Source organism: Lolium rigidum, chromosome 7 (assembly GCF_022539505.1).
Source record: "Lolium rigidum isolate FL_2022 chromosome 7, APGP_CSIRO_Lrig_0.1, whole genome shotgun sequence".
Taxonomy (NCBI): domain Eukaryota; kingdom Viridiplantae; phylum Streptophyta; class Magnoliopsida; order Poales; family Poaceae; genus Lolium; species Lolium rigidum.
Window position 1 is genome coordinate 141,327,251 of NC_061514.1, and position 19,984 is coordinate 141,347,234.

General features: G+C 44.2%; 1 protein-coding gene across 1 annotated transcript; it reads right to left on the reverse strand.

Moving 5' to 3' along the window:
* Nucleotides 1-3,505: 3,505 nt before the first annotated feature.
* Nucleotides 3,506-4,024, reverse strand: LOC124672089 (copper transporter 6-like). The gene has a single exon (XM_047208375.1). The coding sequence runs from the start codon at nucleotides 4,022-4,024 to the stop codon at nucleotides 3,506-3,508; it is 519 nt and encodes a 172-aa protein (XP_047064331.1).
* Nucleotides 4,025-19,984: the final 15,960 nt, after the last annotated feature.

A 19,984-nucleotide genomic window follows, 5' to 3' on the forward strand; every position in this document is an offset into this window, starting at 1 on the left:
GTGCACGCTCGAATTAGAAAGTCCCCCGGACTATAAATATGTATCTAGGGTTTATGAAATAAACAACAACCAACGTTCACCACAAACCAATCTCGGCGCATCGCCAACTCCCCCGTCTCGAGGGTTTCTTCCGGGTAAGCACCATGCTGCCTAGATCGCATCTTGCGATCCAGGCAACGACACGTTTATTCGCCGTTCATGCGTTGCTCGTACTGAAGCCTTTTTGATGGCGAGCAACGTAGTTATCGTAGATGTTTTAGGGTTAGCATTGTTCTTCGTATCATATGCTATCGTCGTGCAACCCCTAGGCATCTAGCCGCCCTTACGCCTATCCTGGGTGTAAGGGCGGCACCCCGCTTGATCATTGTTTAGTAGATCCGATCCGTTATGATTGCTCCTTGTTCTTCAAGGATTAGTTTAATATCTGCATCGTTAGGCCTTACAAACGGGTTGAAGGATCCAGTGGCGCGTAGGGTGTAGTTTGCTAGCCCTAGACAGGATGTTCCGAGGATCAACTTCGTGTTGGTTTTTAGGCCTTGTCTAGGGTCGGTTTACGATCACCGTGCGTGGCCGCGAGGCTCAATCACGAGTAGGATGTTCCGATAAAGCGTTAAACACACAATTCTTAATAAATACTCCAGGGAAAGGTATTCAACCAAAAACAAATCCATCATGCAGATATCATTTGGATTTTATAACATTGTCCTTATGGGACAATGATGCTTCTTTTCAGAACCCGAGGTCCAGGTTCCATCCAAACCCTTGAACTACACTATCTCGCAGTCTTCAGGAAAGTTCACTCTTGCTCATGTCATATTGATTATTTTCTATCAATTTACCCGCAAAGCAATATACTTATCACTCCTGCATTCAAAATAAAATGTTACTTTTCCAATTATGAATATGACTATGTGGTGGGCAATGGAACCATGATATGTGTTGATGGTGGAGGTTCCATTGCAAGGGTTCTACTCATCTAGAACTAATCACCAATGCCGTCTGGTGATTCTAGCATCGTACATATCGCGTTAACCATGAGATCTATAATTGATATGGGGAAGTCAGCTGTATCTTTTTCTTCTCGCATATCAACGAGCCATTAATATGGGTTGCCTAGATCGGTCTATCTATTTGGTAAAGGTGAGGACATCGGTCCAGAACAGTCTACCAATAGATACAGCAGAGGGCATACTTGTTAAAGGTCTATGATGGATTGTAAGGGTTATCTGGGTTAGTTTATCTATAGTGTACAGGGCAGGGCATGTAGATTATTCAGAATGGTCTACCTTAATGGTAAAGGGGAGAACAAATGCCTGGATCGGTCTACCTATAGATAAAGGACATGACAGACTTACAAATGGTGGGTATGCAGGGTCGCGGAGAAGGCATTGATTGGCTTGGTTCTTATACGGGGCCTCACACCAAAGAAGTGTGGACGGGAAAGTATGCCCGGTTGGCAACAAGGATAAGTTCTCTTATGGTAAAAGTAATGCACCTTTGCAGAGTGTATCAAATTTGTGGTTGTCACTCCCTGTTCCCGGAAAGGAACTACGAACACGGCAGGAAAGGAACTCCATGAAGTTCTAGTCAACCTGTGAAGACTGGCGGGCATAGTTTTCAGAATAAAACAAACCTTTTGAAGAAATATTTGCGAAATATGCATTGACCTGAGATTTTCTGATCAATGGTCATAGCTAGGGCATCAAACACCTTTTCTCTTTTGAACTTGTTGAATACCTCTGTACTCACTTTCTTTCGACACCCTTGCTAGACTGTGATCATGAAGAGGAGGCCTGCACCGGAGCACCAGAAGGGGACTATGAGTTGGTCTACGAAGATCCAGACCTTTGAGGAGGAGTTGAAGGCGTGGACTATGGGATAGTCTACGGAGTAGATGACACATAGGCGGAGGAGTAGAATCTTACCTTAGACATCTCGGAGCCGAGCAGCATAGTGACTTACCTAAATAAGTTGCTGAGTTCGTCGTGTCTACTTTAGTTTGAGTTGTAATGATACTTAAGTAATATCGTAGAGTGTTCTCATCGGACCTGTGAGAATGCCAACTTGTTATGACCCATGCTTGTCATATATATATATATATATATATATATATATATATATATATATATATATATATATATATGGGAAATAGTGGGCTACCATGGTGTGTAGCTACGCACCCTCATCTGGCCATTAGATCATTCTATAGAGAAACTTCGACCATTGATTGAATTAACGGCGTTACTGTGTCCGTCCCACCACCCGCAATGTTTCTGTTGTACCACTTTGAGGGATGTGATATTTGTGAAGAAGCCTGCATGAATGTCACATCAACGACTTGTATACTACAACATGCAGTGGTATGCCGCGACACCACAAATCCTGATGCGGCAACTAGCTCTGGGTCCTTCTGAGACTAGCGCTCCATCTCAGGCGGAGCCTGATGAAAACGCTGAACGCCATCTGCCTCTCCTACCAAACGTAGGAGAGAAATTGAAGGAAGTGGATCTGCCAAGCACGGGCGTGGTCCTCGCACGCCGCCACCAAGACCCTGGAAAAAGAGATGTCCTGCCTCCAAAAGATAAACGCAACTAAGAAGGACGGAATAGACCAATTCTTCTCTATCCGCCGCCGAGACGCGGCAACGACATCATGATCCACCGCGCAGTTCTTCATCGGTGCCGGTAAAGAGGGAGGCAGGGGTGAATAAGTAGGAGGCACATTCACGCTGCGCGGGTGCCTATACCTCGGGCATCGCAGTGCGCCACTCCTCCCGTCGGTTCTTCCACCACCACACCACCACCACTGTAGTCGGAGAAGAAATGGTGGGAGGTGGAGAGATCTATGCGGGCGGTGAACCACGACACCATCGATCCATAGGATGCGTCGAGGCAACATTTGATGTTGCACCGGTTGACGAACGAGGACATCTCGGTAGCGACGCAATGGCATGCGAAGTGGTGGCCGGGCATTGACAGCCACAACATCGTCGACCTCGACGGGCCTGCTCCGGCACCAGCACCGGCGGTAAAGCCGTAGGATGGCGACGACAACAACGACTTCGACTTCGGCTCTTCGAAGGCGACGATGCCGACAACCTAGACTTCAGCGTGTTTGGCCACCTTCATTAGATTTTATTTTACCTTTCTAGTTTAAATTTATCAAACTTTGTACAAAATTTAAAGAAACCCAGCAGAGTTTTAATTTTGTGTTTCTATTGGAGCCCAGTTTTCGGGGTAGTTGGTGTGTGCTACCTCTCTTCAAATTAGGGAGGACGTGTGGGCGCCTCCCATAGCATACTGCGGGCGCACACGCCGGCGCCTATTCGGCGGGGCGCCGGTGGATATGGTGTAATAACAGACAGATGCTATTGAAGGCACGTTCTAGCAAAGATATCTGAACTTCTGGAGTAGGATTAAGGACTGCCAGTGCCAGTACACATTGGATAGGAGATAGTGTCTGCTCTAGTACATGAAGATTACAGAATAAGTAAACGGGAATGTGACTAAGGCTTGGATCCGTTGGACGGCGGGATGCCACAGAGCTCCGGGGACGCGTCGCCACTCCCACGGGTGGCGCCGGTGCGCACCCTGCTGCGCGCGAGGAGGAACCCGAGGGCGTGTCCGGCGACGGCCGCGAGGAGCACGCCGACGTTGAAGGACATGACGGCCAGCATCACCAGGTACGCCATCCCCATCCTGGCGGCATGCACCGCCGTGAGTAGCGCCGCGGAGGACGCCGTGGCCTCCCCGCCGCCGCCGCGCCGGGCGACGCGGCGCGAGAGCAGCGCGAGCGCCTCGGTGAGCGCGGCGAGGGCGAGCACGAGGAGGAGGCAGAGGAGGTACATCCCGGCGCCGCGGTCGCCCGGCCAGCCCGGGAAGAGGACCACCGCGCGGTCGCCCCAGAAGAAGGCCATGTGCATCATCCCCGTCATCTTGTGCGGCGTCGCCGTCGCGTGGTCGGCGGCCCGCGGCGGCGTCATCGTCATCGCCCCCATGTCGCCGCCCATGGCCATGCCCCTCATTGCCGGGAGTAGTAGATGTTTCTCTGGTTCTTGGCCAAAGGAGAGAGGAAACGGATCGGGGAAGCTGCAGTGGGACGGAACGCAGATATAGGGTGACAGTGGCGCGGAAGAAAGAAACTAAAATCAGTCAGGAGAATCGCATGGCGGAGCGGTGGGAAGAGCTTCTGTCCCGTGACTGCACTGAACAACCGGGGAGGGACCGGGACGTTGTCGCTTGCTCTGCGGCGCTCGCTCGACCGGGACATTTTTGTAGTACGCCGTAGCTACCGGCTACGGATTGGCATCTGAAGATCGATGGTTTTGCTACGATGTTCGGTTACTGTATCGTCAACTCCTAGTCTCCTACCGGTGGTATTTGCTGGGTGCACCGTGCACAGCCAGCAGGTGGGAGTCGGGAAAGCATGACCAAGCTGCTAGAGATGGCACTGATCTCACTCTCGACGTTTTCCCATTTCGATGGAATCTATCTACTGACCCTGGAGTTTTTAATGGTTCTTTTTCTCTCGTGCAAGCAACAAACACTCTGCAGCAACCCTGTAGCTGGAGGAAAACAAACTTTGCAGTATCTAGGTGTGAGGTCGAAAAGTGTCTTTAGCACATGAGCACCAGTGCTCCTGGTGCTATAAAATCATATTATTTGAATTTCAAAAAAATTAAAATTAAATACCTACATACATATAAAAATTTCAAAGATACGGTAGAAATTTTGGAGAAAAATATGTTATATTTTGAGCTATACAAAAAAGACAAATTTCTGACAAATATACGTCCCTATACGTAGACATAAATTTGTTTTTTCCTGTAGCTCAAAATACAATGCAACTTTTAACAAAATTTCTCACGAATATTCGGAACATATATATGTATTCATGGAATAAATATGATGATCTTTTGAAACACAGATACATAATTTTTTTAATATTTAAAAAACTGAGAGCACTGGTGCTCATGTGCACTAAATGCTCACTCGAGGTGTGAGGTTCCTTTCGAACATTTTGGATAGCACGCCAGCATAATTAGTTCCTTGGTGTGAGTGTCCGCCACTGCCTCCACTCCTTGCCCTTTTCTCATACTAGATGACCCGTTGCGCTATCGCGCAAATGGTAGCCGCTAACCATGTGTTTCCAGTATAAGAAACTTCTAAATCAGTGCAACCAAAAACATATTAATAATATGCCAATAGATGCTAATATACAGGATTTTCATGCCTTACTTGCTATATGCATATCAAATATGAGGCTTATTAAGTATCCCTAAATTACCCGTTGCAGTACCGCGCAAATACATGAACCGCTAACCATGTGCTTTTAGAGCAAGAAATGTCTAAGTAAGTGCAAATGAAAGCATTTAATATGCGAATGGATGCTCACATTAGGATGGTAATTTAATAGTTAATTTATCCATGCTTAAATCTATATTTTTGTTGCACCAAAAACAGTACCATAGTAACCGAAGTTGTCCTCAAACCAAACCAAAATGTCCCCGAAGATGTACTCAAAACAGAAACAAAAATATATTACTAAAGCCGTGCAAATATTGTTGACAGTCACCATGGTGCATTCAATATATAATGCATAGGTCCACTGCCTTCAAAGCATCACTCAAAGCTGCCATGTTCGCCTTAGGGGCTTTCATCTCCTCCACAGCATGGTCCTTCTCGAGCTTGACCTCTTCGTACCCCTCGCGCTCCACCGACGGTTTATCAGCAGTGATGCCATCGGATTCTACAATTCCTGGATCTGGGGATCCCATGTCATCAGACATCGCCCGAGCTGATGTCTTTGGTGGTAACCCATGTATCCTCCTTGGACCTGACATCATCTTCAGTGGTTGTGGACTCGTTCTCTCTTCTTATATACACCTAAAAACAATGGTCAAATTACTCAAGCATAAGAAGCCCCTTTTCCATTGATTGGAAGATAAGCACATGTAGAGAATAAATCGGACATCACATAAAAAAGAATGATCCACTTGGTGTATGCAAGCTTGGTAGGTACAATAAGAAAAATAATTTCCAGAAAAAGGACACTTCGTCTTGCTGTAGCTACGAAAATTTGATTGTTGTTCAGTTCCTTCAGCCGAAGAGTTGGGACTTTTGTAAGCTTCTTGGACATAAAGTATTAGGTGCAATCAATTTTGGAGAGAGTGATAGATTGTGAAAGGATAACCAGGTTTTACAAACAAAACAAAGGAAAATGCTGGGCAACATGCAGGAACCAAAATGCGGCATTCAGTTAATTGTACAACAGCACATTACTATATGCAAGGTATGTGTAGACAACTTACTACCCTTCGTGTCTTCTATTTGATACATCATGTGGAATCATCAGGGAACTAAAACAATATAGACGCATATCATAGGTAGAAATATGAAGTGATCAAGTTTATTTAATCCATATGTCACAATATACACCAATGTTTCTCTTGATATGAATTCCAAATTTCCAATGGAAAAGAAAACTTATAAATTTACACCAATGTTTCTCTTGATATGAGATATGACTTCCAAAGTTCGAACGGAAAAGAACTTGCATATTAAATAACGAAAACAGTATGTTGAAGTCTATCAAAACTTAAATACCAACAGAAGTGACGCCGAGCATCTGGAGTTGGCCGCAAAGCTCACATCACCTTTATGTGCAGAAAAAACATGTCAATAAATTTTGAATATGAATTGGAAGATTTAATACTTTCCAACATGGAAACTCCACGATCCCATCAGAATGCACACAACGAATCTCAGTTCGCAAAGCTAAAAAACATTTTAATTTGAGAAGTTCATTGCATGACGACATAAGAACGGGTCGGCACACAAGATGAAGTGTTTACTGCAGTCGTGTAGATGCAGTCAAAATGTGGGGAAATGACACTTTTTGATAATAGCACAAGCTACAAAAAAAAGTGCACTATTGTCTGAACCCATATATTAATAAATCGATCGAAGAGAAACACCAAATTTTATCTAAACCTAAAGTAAATATATATACTAACTGCTCTATATCTGAAAGCAAATCTACCTGGTGTGAGATAATGTGTTTCTAGGAAATTCTAGCCATAAAAACCATTCCAGCGAGGCAAACAACCTACAGGCCATAATGCCCGCCATTATTTAATTCCATAGGATACATTGGTAAAAGCTAAATCTTGAAGGTACTCCAGTTACCAATGAACAGAGGACTATTAATATTAGTAAACACTATGCAAGTATGAAAACAGTTTGTTCACAGCAACAAGGTGTAAAAAACACCATAGTGCATGGAAATTCAGGAGTTGCACTGAAGAATAGACACGTAATAAAGAATTGAGGACAGTTCGGAAATTAGACTAACAGGAGAATTCTGTATCGGCTTCGCATGTTGACTCTTGAGGGTGGAGTGCAGCTAGGAGGCATGTCGATGACTATGGAGATGGATGAAGTCTCATGACGGGAAAGTGTTGATGTCTTGATAATGGCTTGATTCGATGGAGGAAAAGCCAACTGGGAGAGTTTTCCTTTCTCTAGCGTAGAACACTGGAAGAAATAAAGAAAACCGCCGCCCGCCAAGGCTAGTCTCCGAGGCATCCGACACCAGCAGTGCCTTGGCCTGCCGTTCGCCATGATGTCGATGCCACAATGGCACATCAACTATTCTCAACACAGAAAAGAGATAACTTGAATCATTAAAGAGATAACTTAATAATCGGTAGAGGAAAATACTGAAATGGTGATCTTACTAACATGCGGTGTTCTATTTCTATGCTGAAAAGCTTTATAGAGTGGGAAAACAATAGTTTGTCATAATGTCATCAAAGGAAGTCCATTTCCCTCTGTAACTTCAAGCAGATATTACCGATAAAGTTCTTCACCAACCCCTGATCCCCCTTTTAATCCAAAAGTAAACTATATGGAGCAGTTCTGTGTGGCTACCACACTAAACATCACCAACTATTTCACAAACTCAATTAAGTAGAATAACAATAGGGATACATGTGTATAAGTGAGCCGGGCAGGTTTTATTTTTAGTAAGAAACAAAATGCATAGAAATAGTAGTGGAGAAACTGATCAGAATCCTTCATATTTACCGACCCAGTTCTCCAAAAAAACAAAAATCAAAGTCTTTCGAAGGTGTTACTCTTCGGCTGGACTTACATGTAAGAAAGCGAGGCAAAAGAAACTGAATCTTTACTAACCTGGAGACTAATAAAAGGGTGATGAAGATACTCAATTGGGATGGATGATTTCGGTATATTGGCAAACACAAAGGGGAACATAACTCCATCCTAGTAAAAGGTGGTCTATTTCACGTCATCACCATGGTAGAACCGTAATCAGGTTGCACATAATGAAGCTACACACCAACCAGTTTTGATATTGGATTTGAGGTTTTAACCATTTTATAAACCAGTGATTTAGATTGTACCTAGAGGAGGTAAATTATTTATTAAAATTCTACTGCTTTCAAACAAAGATTTTGCATTCCAGTGGTTCATTCATTTCTTGGATCATTTGAGCAAATATAGTTGATATAAAAGCATAGTAATATTAGTGTGTATACTCGCATTCTAATCTCTCATGGGCATTTCCTCAAATAACTTATCAGATAGGTTGCGCACACCTAGCAACAGAGAAAACCATAAATTCAATTGTAATTCGTTAGAATCTAATGCTCTGTCAAGATAGTCAAATAATGGACAACAAATCCAGGACCTTGTATATGGGCTGCAGTAACTATGGAAGATACAGTAGTGGTCTGTAATGAGTTCTATGCAGAGTCTGTCTATCAAGGGAATAAAGGAGCCTGGCCAAAGAGTGAGCAAGCAAGATATAGAACAGGATTTTTAACATATAAATAGTACAACTAAACCATTTGTGATTACTGACGGAAGTGCTCCTGGTACTATCACATCTGAACTGCAGTTACAAATAATTTCATGCATAACATGGTAACAGATTTGTTCGCAAAGACACATTATGCAATCAAGCAATCATGTTTTTTTTCCTACATACATGAAGATAAACAGATGATGCCTCATTTTCTCGTGTGAATGGAAATAAATTCATATGAGTTTATCTTTGGAGGCACCTAGCAGCTACTAAAAATGTTGTCAGACATCTTTTGAAATAAATTCATATGAGTTAGATTTAACTAATCCATACCAAAAGAATTGTCATTTTCTTCATACTATGATCATCAACACTGAATGGCACATAAGGCAGACGCACTACTAAATTATAACTCTATGGGAATAGAAAAAAATGCAAACACAAAACTGGCATTGCTACTGGCTGTGGACTGTATAAAAGCATATAATGAGATCTCTGGTTCAAATACCTCAGCTCTATGAAACCTTCTTGGGAAGCTTGGGTAACAGCAGATTAGACCCAGTCTCCTTGGAGACATGAAAGTAGACTATTTTTCTGGCAAACTTGAAAGATTCTGAATTTATAATCTGCGAGCGCTAGGTCTTGCAATAGTAACCTCATTTGCCTCAGGAAAGAACTGAAACATGTTGACAGTAAAGAATCCAGTTAATAGAAACTTGAATACGAGTACACCTACTTAAATCACTTGGTAGTATATTATACAAAGATTACCATAGCATATGATTTCTTGCTATTTCAAGGTAAATATTCATTGGAATAATAATTAGCATGTTGGTATAGATACCAATAAATACAAGAATGCCCAGAAAGAAACTACTTCTTTTTGTCTGGGTCGCTTCCTCTGTAGGCAAATGTGACACAAATAATGTGGCACTAATTTTAACACAACATGATGGACATGAAAAAGAAAGATAAATATAGAGATAGAAAAAATTACAGCAATACCATTAGCAATCTCTGGTTGACGATGACCTCCAGGACTCCCTGTCCACCACATAAATGACCATGTTGTATCCAATCCTGCACAAACCTGGAAACAGCAGCATTGATAAAAATCTTCATCTCAAATCGAAATAGAGGAGTACAAATCATGGGGATCTAGAAAAAGGAGGGGTTTAGCAGCACCGACCAGCTCACCTGCCCTTCACTACTTCTGAAGGCAATTAGGAATATATTACATAAGAACACTACTATTTAACCCTACTATTTCTTTTAGACTCGCTAAAAACAAGCATGCTCGTGTATATATGCAGTAGTCATGAGAACCGTAAGCTTTTCCTCAATGAAAATCTAACAAGAAACACTTCTCGAAGATAAAAGAACTCAGGATGAGCGGCCGGAAGCTCTTGTACACCTTGTGCAGCCTCATCGCCGCCGCCTCGTGCTTTGGGCTCTCCGCTCCAGAGGCCGCCGTCGGTGTACATCACCCTGGCGAGCGCTCTCTGCACAAGCGCCACCACCATGGCAGGGGTAGAGTGCGGTGCGACAGCGGCAATGTCGGCGGTCTTGATTGAGATCTCGGTCTCCACATGGAGAGAGCTGGGGTAGTTGTCGTCGAACTTTGCCCTTTTGAAACTGAGCGACCCCTGTATGAGCAGCTTGCTGGAATCCAAGGCCCTGAGGCCGTCACAGCTCGCCGACGGTTTGAGGATGCCTTCTTCCATTGGGTCGTAGTAGTCGGCCGGGCACGAGAGCAAGATGCCCATTCTTGCAACAAGGATCCTTTCTCCCACACAATCTGGAAGAAATAAACAAGAATGATTAGAGAAACCATAACACACAATCTGAAAAAAATAAACAAGAACGATTAGAGAAACCATAAACAGAGCTTCGAACTTCGCCCACAAGGTAGACTCTGAAAACTAAAAAACCAACAGTATGAAAATGTATATTTATTCCACGAAAATATCTGGACATGAAGACACTATATCTAGACAAAAAGTACAAGGCACACTGTACACAATCTACTTGCCACAGTTGGACGTTGGTGCAGGAATGCGGCACATTATCTTTGTGGCAGGCTTACAGATCTTCAGGATATATATTAGATGTGTGCCAATTAGTATAAATGTAATTAGGTAATTTGTTAATAAAAAGGAAATTGGGTAAGTTCATTTGATATCTCCCAAGCAAAGATTCAGTGGTAAAGATGGTCTGCATGCCCTAGCTTAAGCCTCATTATATCATTTCGAAATTTCTTGTAATCTGTATTGAACCCTCAAACTATCCTGAACCAGTAGAACAAAATTTTAGTTTTGACCTAAAAAAATAAATCAGCACGTAACTTCTGAAAATGAACACCCAGCAAAACAAGAAACCAAATACCATATTTTCGGGAAACAAGTTCAGTATGCCAAGTGTGCAGTACAAAAATAAGAATTCAACAGTGGAAACTAACTTTATGCATTGAAATTTACTGGCTAGCAAGACAACATTCAAGAAACTTAACCACTGAAATGCCTTTTTACAAGAGAAACCAAGAAACGTGGTTCTTACCGATTTTCATCTTGCTTCTCTGCTTGAAAGTGACCAACATTACAACTGTCAACCTTGGAGCAGACACCTCGTTATAGCATCACAATAAAACAGTTGCTTTACTGTACATAATCAGAAGCAGACCCGAATTTCATGCAATAGCTATTGGATCGAGTATGAATATCAAGTCATGGACTGATTTTAGTCAGGTTCAAGGATGAATAGAAAATCATGATATTCGGCACGAAGGATACAAATGGAGAAATAATAAAGAGAGCTTTCATTTTCCATGTGAGTACATATACTGCTACATATTTGAATTGCATTTAAACCTGATGAGTAGACAAACTGAAAGAAAATAGCTACTCTGTAGAACATTAGAACTACACATATTAAGATGAAATCCCATTTAACGGACCAGCTTTCCCGATCCATGGGCATAGGTCACGGACCCGCTGCTTGCTCTAATTTCGCAACCGCCAGCAGTCCAAGACAAATACGAGCTCGTACCTGCTGCTAGTCGCTCGGCATCGACCGTCTTCCATCAGATGAGGTCGCAGGCAGCCACCATCGTTCACCAGAAATCCTGTCATATGAGTAAGAAAATTATGGTTAGATCGATCTAAGTTGGCAGCAAATGAACTGAAAGACAGGAAAAAAATACATTGGATGGGAAGTAGGGAGAGAGGAAGGGAAGCAGAAACCAATCCTCCCATGGCTGCAGCTTCTCCTCCACCCAGCGCCGCCCCAAGCCTTCCTCCACCCAGCGCCTACACCAGAGCCGGCCCAGAGCCGCCTATTGCTGCGCCTCCACCTCTGTCCCAAGATCCGAACTGGCGCTGCCCCTCGAGATCCGTTCACCTGCTGCACCTCCAAAACCACTTCAAACCTTGTCCACCTCAAGCCACCGCCGCCGCTCAGCATGCTCCCAGCCGCCACCGCTCAGCACACTCCCTGCCGCCACCGGCCCCGCGTCCAGCCGCCTCGGTCGTTCGAGCGCTGCTCCCTGCACTGGAGCAGGGGAGAGTAGGCCCAGATCGGGCCTGCGCCCGGCCCCCTCCACCGTGCAGCGTCGCCGAGCTCGCAACCGCCGTTACAACCACCTCTCCACCGGTGCCTACAGAGCCTCCGCCGTGCCATCCCCTGGCCGCTCCCGCGCCACAGGCAAGGCACCACCCCGCACGAAGGCCGCAGCCGTCCGCCCAGACCGGCCCCGTGAGGCCCAGATCGAGCCCGCCAGGGCGCAGCCTCCTCCAGACGCGAGCTGACCGCCCCCTCCGCCGCCGGTCAGCACAGCATGCCACGCCGGCCCGGAAACCACCTCGCCTCGCCGCACCCGCCGCCAGGCTGCCGCCGCGCCAGCCGACAGGTCGCCGCCTCTCCGCCTTCGGCAGCAGGGCGCCGCCGGTGCCGGCGGCGGCAGTGGCTGCTTCCCCACTGCGCCGCCTCCCTCCTCCATGACGCCTGAGGCCGCCGTCGTCCACCAACAGCGGCTGCCGTCGCCCCCTGCGGCCGTTGTCCTCCTCCTGCCGTGCGCGTGTCGCAGTCACTTCGATTTGGAGAGCTTGAGGAGGGGCTGATTGGCGGCGGGGGAGAGGAGACGGGGATTGGGGGAGGAGCGGAGGCGACCGATTGGGGATGGGAGGAGGCTCAGGAATCAGGATTCGCTCGCGATTGCTCTAGGGTTTTCACCATGGTCGGGAGAGGCGTGACGCGGACGAGCGAGCGTGGCTGCCTCCGACCGGTGGCCCCCGCGGCTAGCTGGTCCCATACATCATTGACTTGTTCGGAAGACCATAAAGTGAGAAAACATTTATCGCAATGGACGGCTATTGTGAAAAGCGGGGCTGAGAACTTACTGTGCCTACGGGATTGGACGAACCAGATTCGTTTGCCCCTTCAGACCCCCTGGTTGAGAGGGTAGTCTTTGGACATTTATAGGAGGAATACATTTCCAAATCTAATACTAGCTCTATTTATAATAAGATGCCACAAATTTGTCTAAATTTAACGTATCTAGACACTTCGCAAGTTTGTCTAAATTTAGACGTCTCTAGAAACTTCTTAGTGCTCTAAATTTAAAGAAATATCTGATATTCTTTTATGAACGGCGGGAGTACCATAAGTCATTTTAGCATTTTATTGTCATATATGTTGATCCAATCTCTCGAACCCCTCTCATTTCCCTGAGGCGACAGAGGGATTCCAAACTCCCCCGTCACTGGGCTCTCCCCACCTGCTCATGTTCTCTGTTGCCGTCGGGTGATGGACTTGCGGTGCGGCGACGAAGTTCCTTCGCTGCGATCTAGTGGTGGGGATCAGCGTGACCGACATTGCGGTTCTTGGTGGCGGCCAGCTCGGTCATCCTTCCTCCTAGCTCGGCCACTTGGCGCCATGGCCAGGGTTTGACCGTCCTCTTGGTGGCTCGGGCACCCGTGGGTTCCATGGACGCGATATATATCTCAGGGTGGATCCTAAATCGGTGGGTCTGGTTCTTGGCTGGCAACGACGTGATCTCCGAGGGTGGTTGGTCTAATGTACAAGCTCTCGATGGAGGTTCATGGAGCAAGATCCGGGTGAAAACCTTATTCGGCCGGTGGCTAAAATCGGTGATGGTGACACCTTGCGCGTAGTTGATACGTCTCAAACGTATCTATAATTTTTGATGCTCCATGCTTATTTTACACCAATTCCGATATGTTTTGTTTACACTGCGTGGCACTTTTATGCATTTTCCGGCACTAACCTATTGACAAGATGCCACAGTGTCAGTTCCTTGTTTTCTGCTGTTTTGTATTTCAGAAAAATTGTACAGAAAATATTCTCGGAATTGGACGAAACAAAAGCCGAAGTTCCTATTTTACCGAAACGAAGACGGAGTCCAGAGCAGAGACGGAGGGGGGGCAGGAGCCGGCCAGACCATGCCTAGGCGCGGCCTGACCCTGGCCCGCGCCTAGGGGTGGTGTGGGCGCACCTGGTGACATAGGCATCCCCAATGGGCCTGCCGAAGATGGTACCCGGGGTTAACTGGAGGTCCACGAGTCAAAGAATATGAAGCCTGGAAGCTCAATTAGTGTTAAGGAAAGATAGAATTGTATTAGGAATATCGACTTGTAATTATTACGGGACAGGTCAGAAACCCTCCGGACTCTGTAACTTGTGTGCTACGAATCCCTCGGCTCCGCCTCCTATATAAGGGGGAGTCGAGGGACAAATAAATGATCGATTCATTATTTCACGCAACGCTAGTTTCATATCGTCGAGCACTTTTCGGCTGAAACCCTCGAGATCTACTTGCCCTCTACTTCCAACTAAACCCTAGTCTACAACTTGTAGGCATTGATAAGTTAATCCCTTGTCAATTGGCGCCGTCTGTGGGAATTAGAGGCGACAAGGAACTGATCTCGATGGCACGTTCAAGATCGTCGACTTCTTCGGTAGCAAGCAACGCGATGGATAGAGGTAAACAGATTGAAACTGATCTAGTCGATTTTGTTCCTCACCCACCCTCCCGTTTGGATGCATATGCGTATCTGGAGGAGCCTATAGAGATGACGTTTGGCAAGTTCCACTTCCGCGTCAAAAAAGAAGGATCGTATCGTCTCGAAATTCCGATCTCGTCGGGATTATCGGAGATCGATTCCTATTTTTCGAACTCCACTTCATCGACTGAGATAGGAGACGAGGAGATTTCGCCGCCACGCTTCATCAACACTATGGCAAGTGAAAAACTCGCCAAGATCTTCAGCGACATGTCTTTCGAGTCATCTGCGGACTCCGATATAAGCGATGACTCGAGCAACATCGACAGCTTCAACTTCATCGACAGATCCACTATTGTTGGGGAGGTCTTCACCAATCTCTATGATGGTGTCACCAAACCCGACAAAGTTCAAAATCCAAAATATCATCAAATCTATGCAATTGGAGACACGAGTCGTCCGCAGGAGGAGACATCAGAGAACTTCGACGACGCGGGAAACCCGTACGTCGATTCCGCAGATCTCACGCGAGGTTTGGGACCAAATAAATCGGGCCTGGAACACGAGAGATGGTGCAATTTCCGCAGGCAGTATGGGACAGAGTTGCAAGAGCCATGGATGGCACAGAGCCAATGACCATAGCAGCGACTGATGTCTACGCATGCTTCTATTCCTGTAGACAGTGTTGGGCCTCCAAGAGCAGAGGTTTGTAGAACATCGGCAAGTTTCCCTTAAGTGAATCACCCAAGGTTTATTGAACTCAGGGAGGTAGAGGTCAAAGATATCCCTCTCAAGCAACCCTGCAATTAAGATACAAGAAGTCTCTTGTGTCCCCAACACACCTAATACACTTGTCAGATGTATAGGTGCACTAGTTCGGCGAAGAGATAGTGAAATACAAGTAATATGGATGATTGTAAGTAGTAATTGCAATCTGAAATAAAGATAGCAGCAAGCGAACATGTAGCAGAACTTGTTGGAAACGGTGTTTCAATGCTTAGAAACAAGGCCTAGGGATCATACTTTCACTAGTGGACACTGTCAACATTGTTATTATAAAGGAATATAAATATAAGCACTTCACTATGCTATTCTGAATTACTCTCTGGCAGGATAACGAACACTAATTCACCGTGTAGGGCTGCAAAAGCAAACCTTAAATATGTATTCCCAAGTACTAATAAACACCCCACGCTGTCACTGTGAGCATTCATAGGAGGTACTAACACACCACAATTTCATAGAGACATCCAACTCAAATCATAACCCGGTGAACAAGTATTCTGTGAAATATAGCCTAAGAGACCCACACGGTGCACACACTGTCACCTTTACACACGTGGGACAAGGAGTCTCCGGAGATCACATAAGTAAAATCCACTTGAATAGCATAACGACATCTAGATTACAAAGCTCATCATATGGATCTCAATCATGTAAGGCAGCTCATGAGATCATTGTATTGAAGTACATGTGAGAGAGAGATGAACCACATAGCTACCGGTAGAGCCCTCAGCCTCGGGGGAGAACTACTCCCTCCTCATAATAGGAGACAGCAACGGCGATGAAGATGGCTCCGGGGGCAATTCCCCGTCCCGGCGGCGTGCCGGAACAGAGACTTCTGTCCCCCCGAAACGGAGTTTTGCGATGGCGGCGGCGCCCCTGGAGTCTTTCTGGAGTTTCGTCAATTGGCGTCGCGTTTTTAGGTCACGAGGGGTTATATAGGCGAAGAGGCGGAGTCGGAGGGGCAACAGGGCGCCCTCACCACATGGCGGCGCGGCCAGGGTGGGACCCGCGCCCCCCTATGGTGTGGGTCCCCCTTGGCCCCCCTCCGGCTCTCCTTCGGTGTTCTGGAACATTCCGGGGAAAATAAGGACTTGGGCTTTTGTTTCGTTGAATTCCGAGAATATTTCCCGAACAACCTTTCTGGAACCAAAAACAACAGAAAACAGGAACTGGCAATGTGGCATCTTGTTAATAGGTTAGTTCCGGAAAATGCATAAAATCATTATAAAGTGTGAGCAAAACATGTAGGTATTGTCATAAAACTAGCATGAAACATCAGAAATCATAGATACGTTGGAGACGTATCAAGCATCCCCAAGCTTAGTTCCTACTCGCCCTCGAGTAGGTAAACGATAACAAGGATAATTTCTGAAGTGACATGCTATCATAATCTGGATCAATACTATTGTAAAACATATGAGATGAATGAAGTGATTCAAAGCAATGGTAAAGATAATGACTAAACAACTGAATCATAGAGCAAAGACTTTTCATGAATAGTACTTTCAAGACAAGCATCAATAAGACTTGCATAGGAGTTAACTCATAAAGCAATAAATTCTTAGTAGAAAGTTTTGAAGCAACACAAATGAAGATATAAGTTTCAGCAGTTGCTTTCAACTTCAACATGTATATCTCATGGATAATTGTCAACACAAAGTAATATGATGAATGCAACTAAGCAAGTATGTAAGAATCGATGCACACAGTTGACACAAGTGTTTGCTTCTAAGATAGAAAGAAGTAGGTAAACTGATTCAACATAAAGTAAAAGAAAGGCCCTTCGCAGAGGGAAGCATGATTACTATTTTTGTGCTAGAGCTTTTCATTTTGAAAACATAGAAACAATTTTATCAACGGTAGTAATAATTCATATGTGTTATGCATAAGACATCCTATAAGTTGCAAGCCTCGTGCATAGAATACCAATAGTGCTCGCACCTTGTCCTAATTAGCTTGGATTTCCATGGATTATCATTGCATTACATATGTTTCAACCAAGTGTCACAAAGGGGTACCTCTATGCCGCTCGTACAAAGGTCCAAGGAGATAGATCGCATTTGATTTCTCGTTTTTGATAGATCTCAACTAAGGACATCCATACCGGGACAACATAGAAAACGAGATAATGGACTCCTCTTTAATGCATAAGCATTCAACAACATATAATATTCTCATAAGAGATTGAGGATTAATGTCCAAACTGAAACTTCCACCATGATACATGGCTTTGGTTAGCGGCCCAATGTTCTTCTCTAACAATATGCATACTCAAACCATTTAATCATGATAAATCACCCTTATTTCTGACAAGACGAACATGCATAGCAACTCACATGATATTCAACAAAGGTGTAATAGTTGATGGCATCCCCAGAAACATGGTTACCGCTCAACAAGCAACTTATAAGAAATAAGATACATAAGCTACATATTCTTTACCACAATAGTTTTTAAGGCTACTTTCCCATGACCTATATATTGCAAAGACAAGGAATGAAATTTTAAAGGTAGCACTCAAGTAATTTACTTTGAAATGGCAGAGAAATACCATGTAGTAGGTAGGTATGGTGGACACAAATGGCATAGGTTTTGGCTCAAGGTTTTGGATGCACGAGAAGTATTCCCTCTCAGTACAAGGCTTTGGCTAGCAAGGTTGTTTGAAGCAAACACAAGTACGAACCGGTACAACAAAACTTACATAAGAACATATTGCAAGCATTATAAGACTCTACACTGTCTTCCTTGTTGTTCAAACACTTCACCAGAAAATATCTAGACTTTAGAGAGACCAATCATGCAAACCAAATTTCAACAAGCTCTATGGTAGTTCTCCATTAATAGGTGCAAAGTACATGATGCAAGAGCTTAAACATGATCTATTTAAGCAAAACAATTGTCAAGTATCAACTTATTCAAGACAATATACCAATTACCACATGAAGCATTTTCTGTTTCCAACCAAATAGCAATAAATGCAGCAGCTTTCAACTTTTGCCATGAACATTAAAAGTAAAACTAAGAACACTAGTGTTCAATATGAAAAAGCGGAGCGTGTCTCTCTCCCACACAAGCATGAATTTATTCAGAGAATGAAAATAACAAAACGAAAATAAAAGCACACAGACGCTCCAAGTAAAGCACATAAGATGTGACGGAATAAAAATATAGTTTCACTAGAGGTGACCTGATAAGTTGTCGATGAAGAAGGGGATGCCTTGGGCATCCCCAAGCTTAGATGATTGAGTCTTCTTGAAATATGCAGGGATGAACCACGGGGGCATCCCCAAGCTTAGACTTTTCACTCTTCTTGATCATATTGTATCATCCTCCTCTCTTGACCCTTGAAAATTTCCTCCACACCAAACTCAAAACAAACTCATTAGAGGGTTAGTGCATAATAAAAAATGCACATATTCAGAGGTGACACAATCATTCTTAACGCTTCTGGACATTGCACAAAGCTACTGAAAGTTAATGGAACAAACAAATCCATCCAACATAGCAAAATAGGCAATGCGAAACAAAAGGCAGAATCTGTCAAAACAGAACAGTCCGTAAAGACGAATTTTTCTGGGGCACTTAACTTGCTCAGATGAAAATGCTCAAATTGAATGAAAGTTGTGTACATATCTGAGGATCACGCACGTAAATTGGCAGTTTTTTCTGAATTACCTACAGACGAGGCTGCTCAATTTCGTGACAGTAAGAAATCTGTTTCTGCGCAGTAATCCAAATCTAGCATCAACCCTACTATCAAAGACTTTACTTGGCACAACAATGCAATAAAATAAAGATAAGGAGAGGTTGCTACAGTAGTAACAACTTCCAAGACACAACAAAACAGTAGCAAAATAAAAACATGGGTTATCTCCCAAGAAGTGCTTTTTTTTATAGCCATTAAGATGGGCTCAACAATTTTAATGATGCTCACATAAGGATGAGAGTTGAAGCAAAGAGAGCATCAAAAAGCAAGTATGAAACAAATTTAAGCCTAACCCGCTTCCTATGAAAAGGAATCTTGTAAATAAACAAGTCATGTAAGCATAACGCAACAAGTATAGAAAGGCAACACAAGCGCAACTTCAAGATTCTCAACATAAAGAGGGGAAACTTACTAATATTATTAAGATGCTTATAACCATGTTTCCCTCTCTCATAATAGCTTTCAGTTGCATCATGAACAAACTCAACAATATAACTATCACATGAAACATTCTTATCATGAGCTACATGCATAAAAGTATCATTACTCTCCACATAAGCATAATCAATTTTATTAGTAATAGTGGGAGTAAAACTATCACAACCATCATTGTAATCATCATACATTGCAGGCATGGTATAATCAT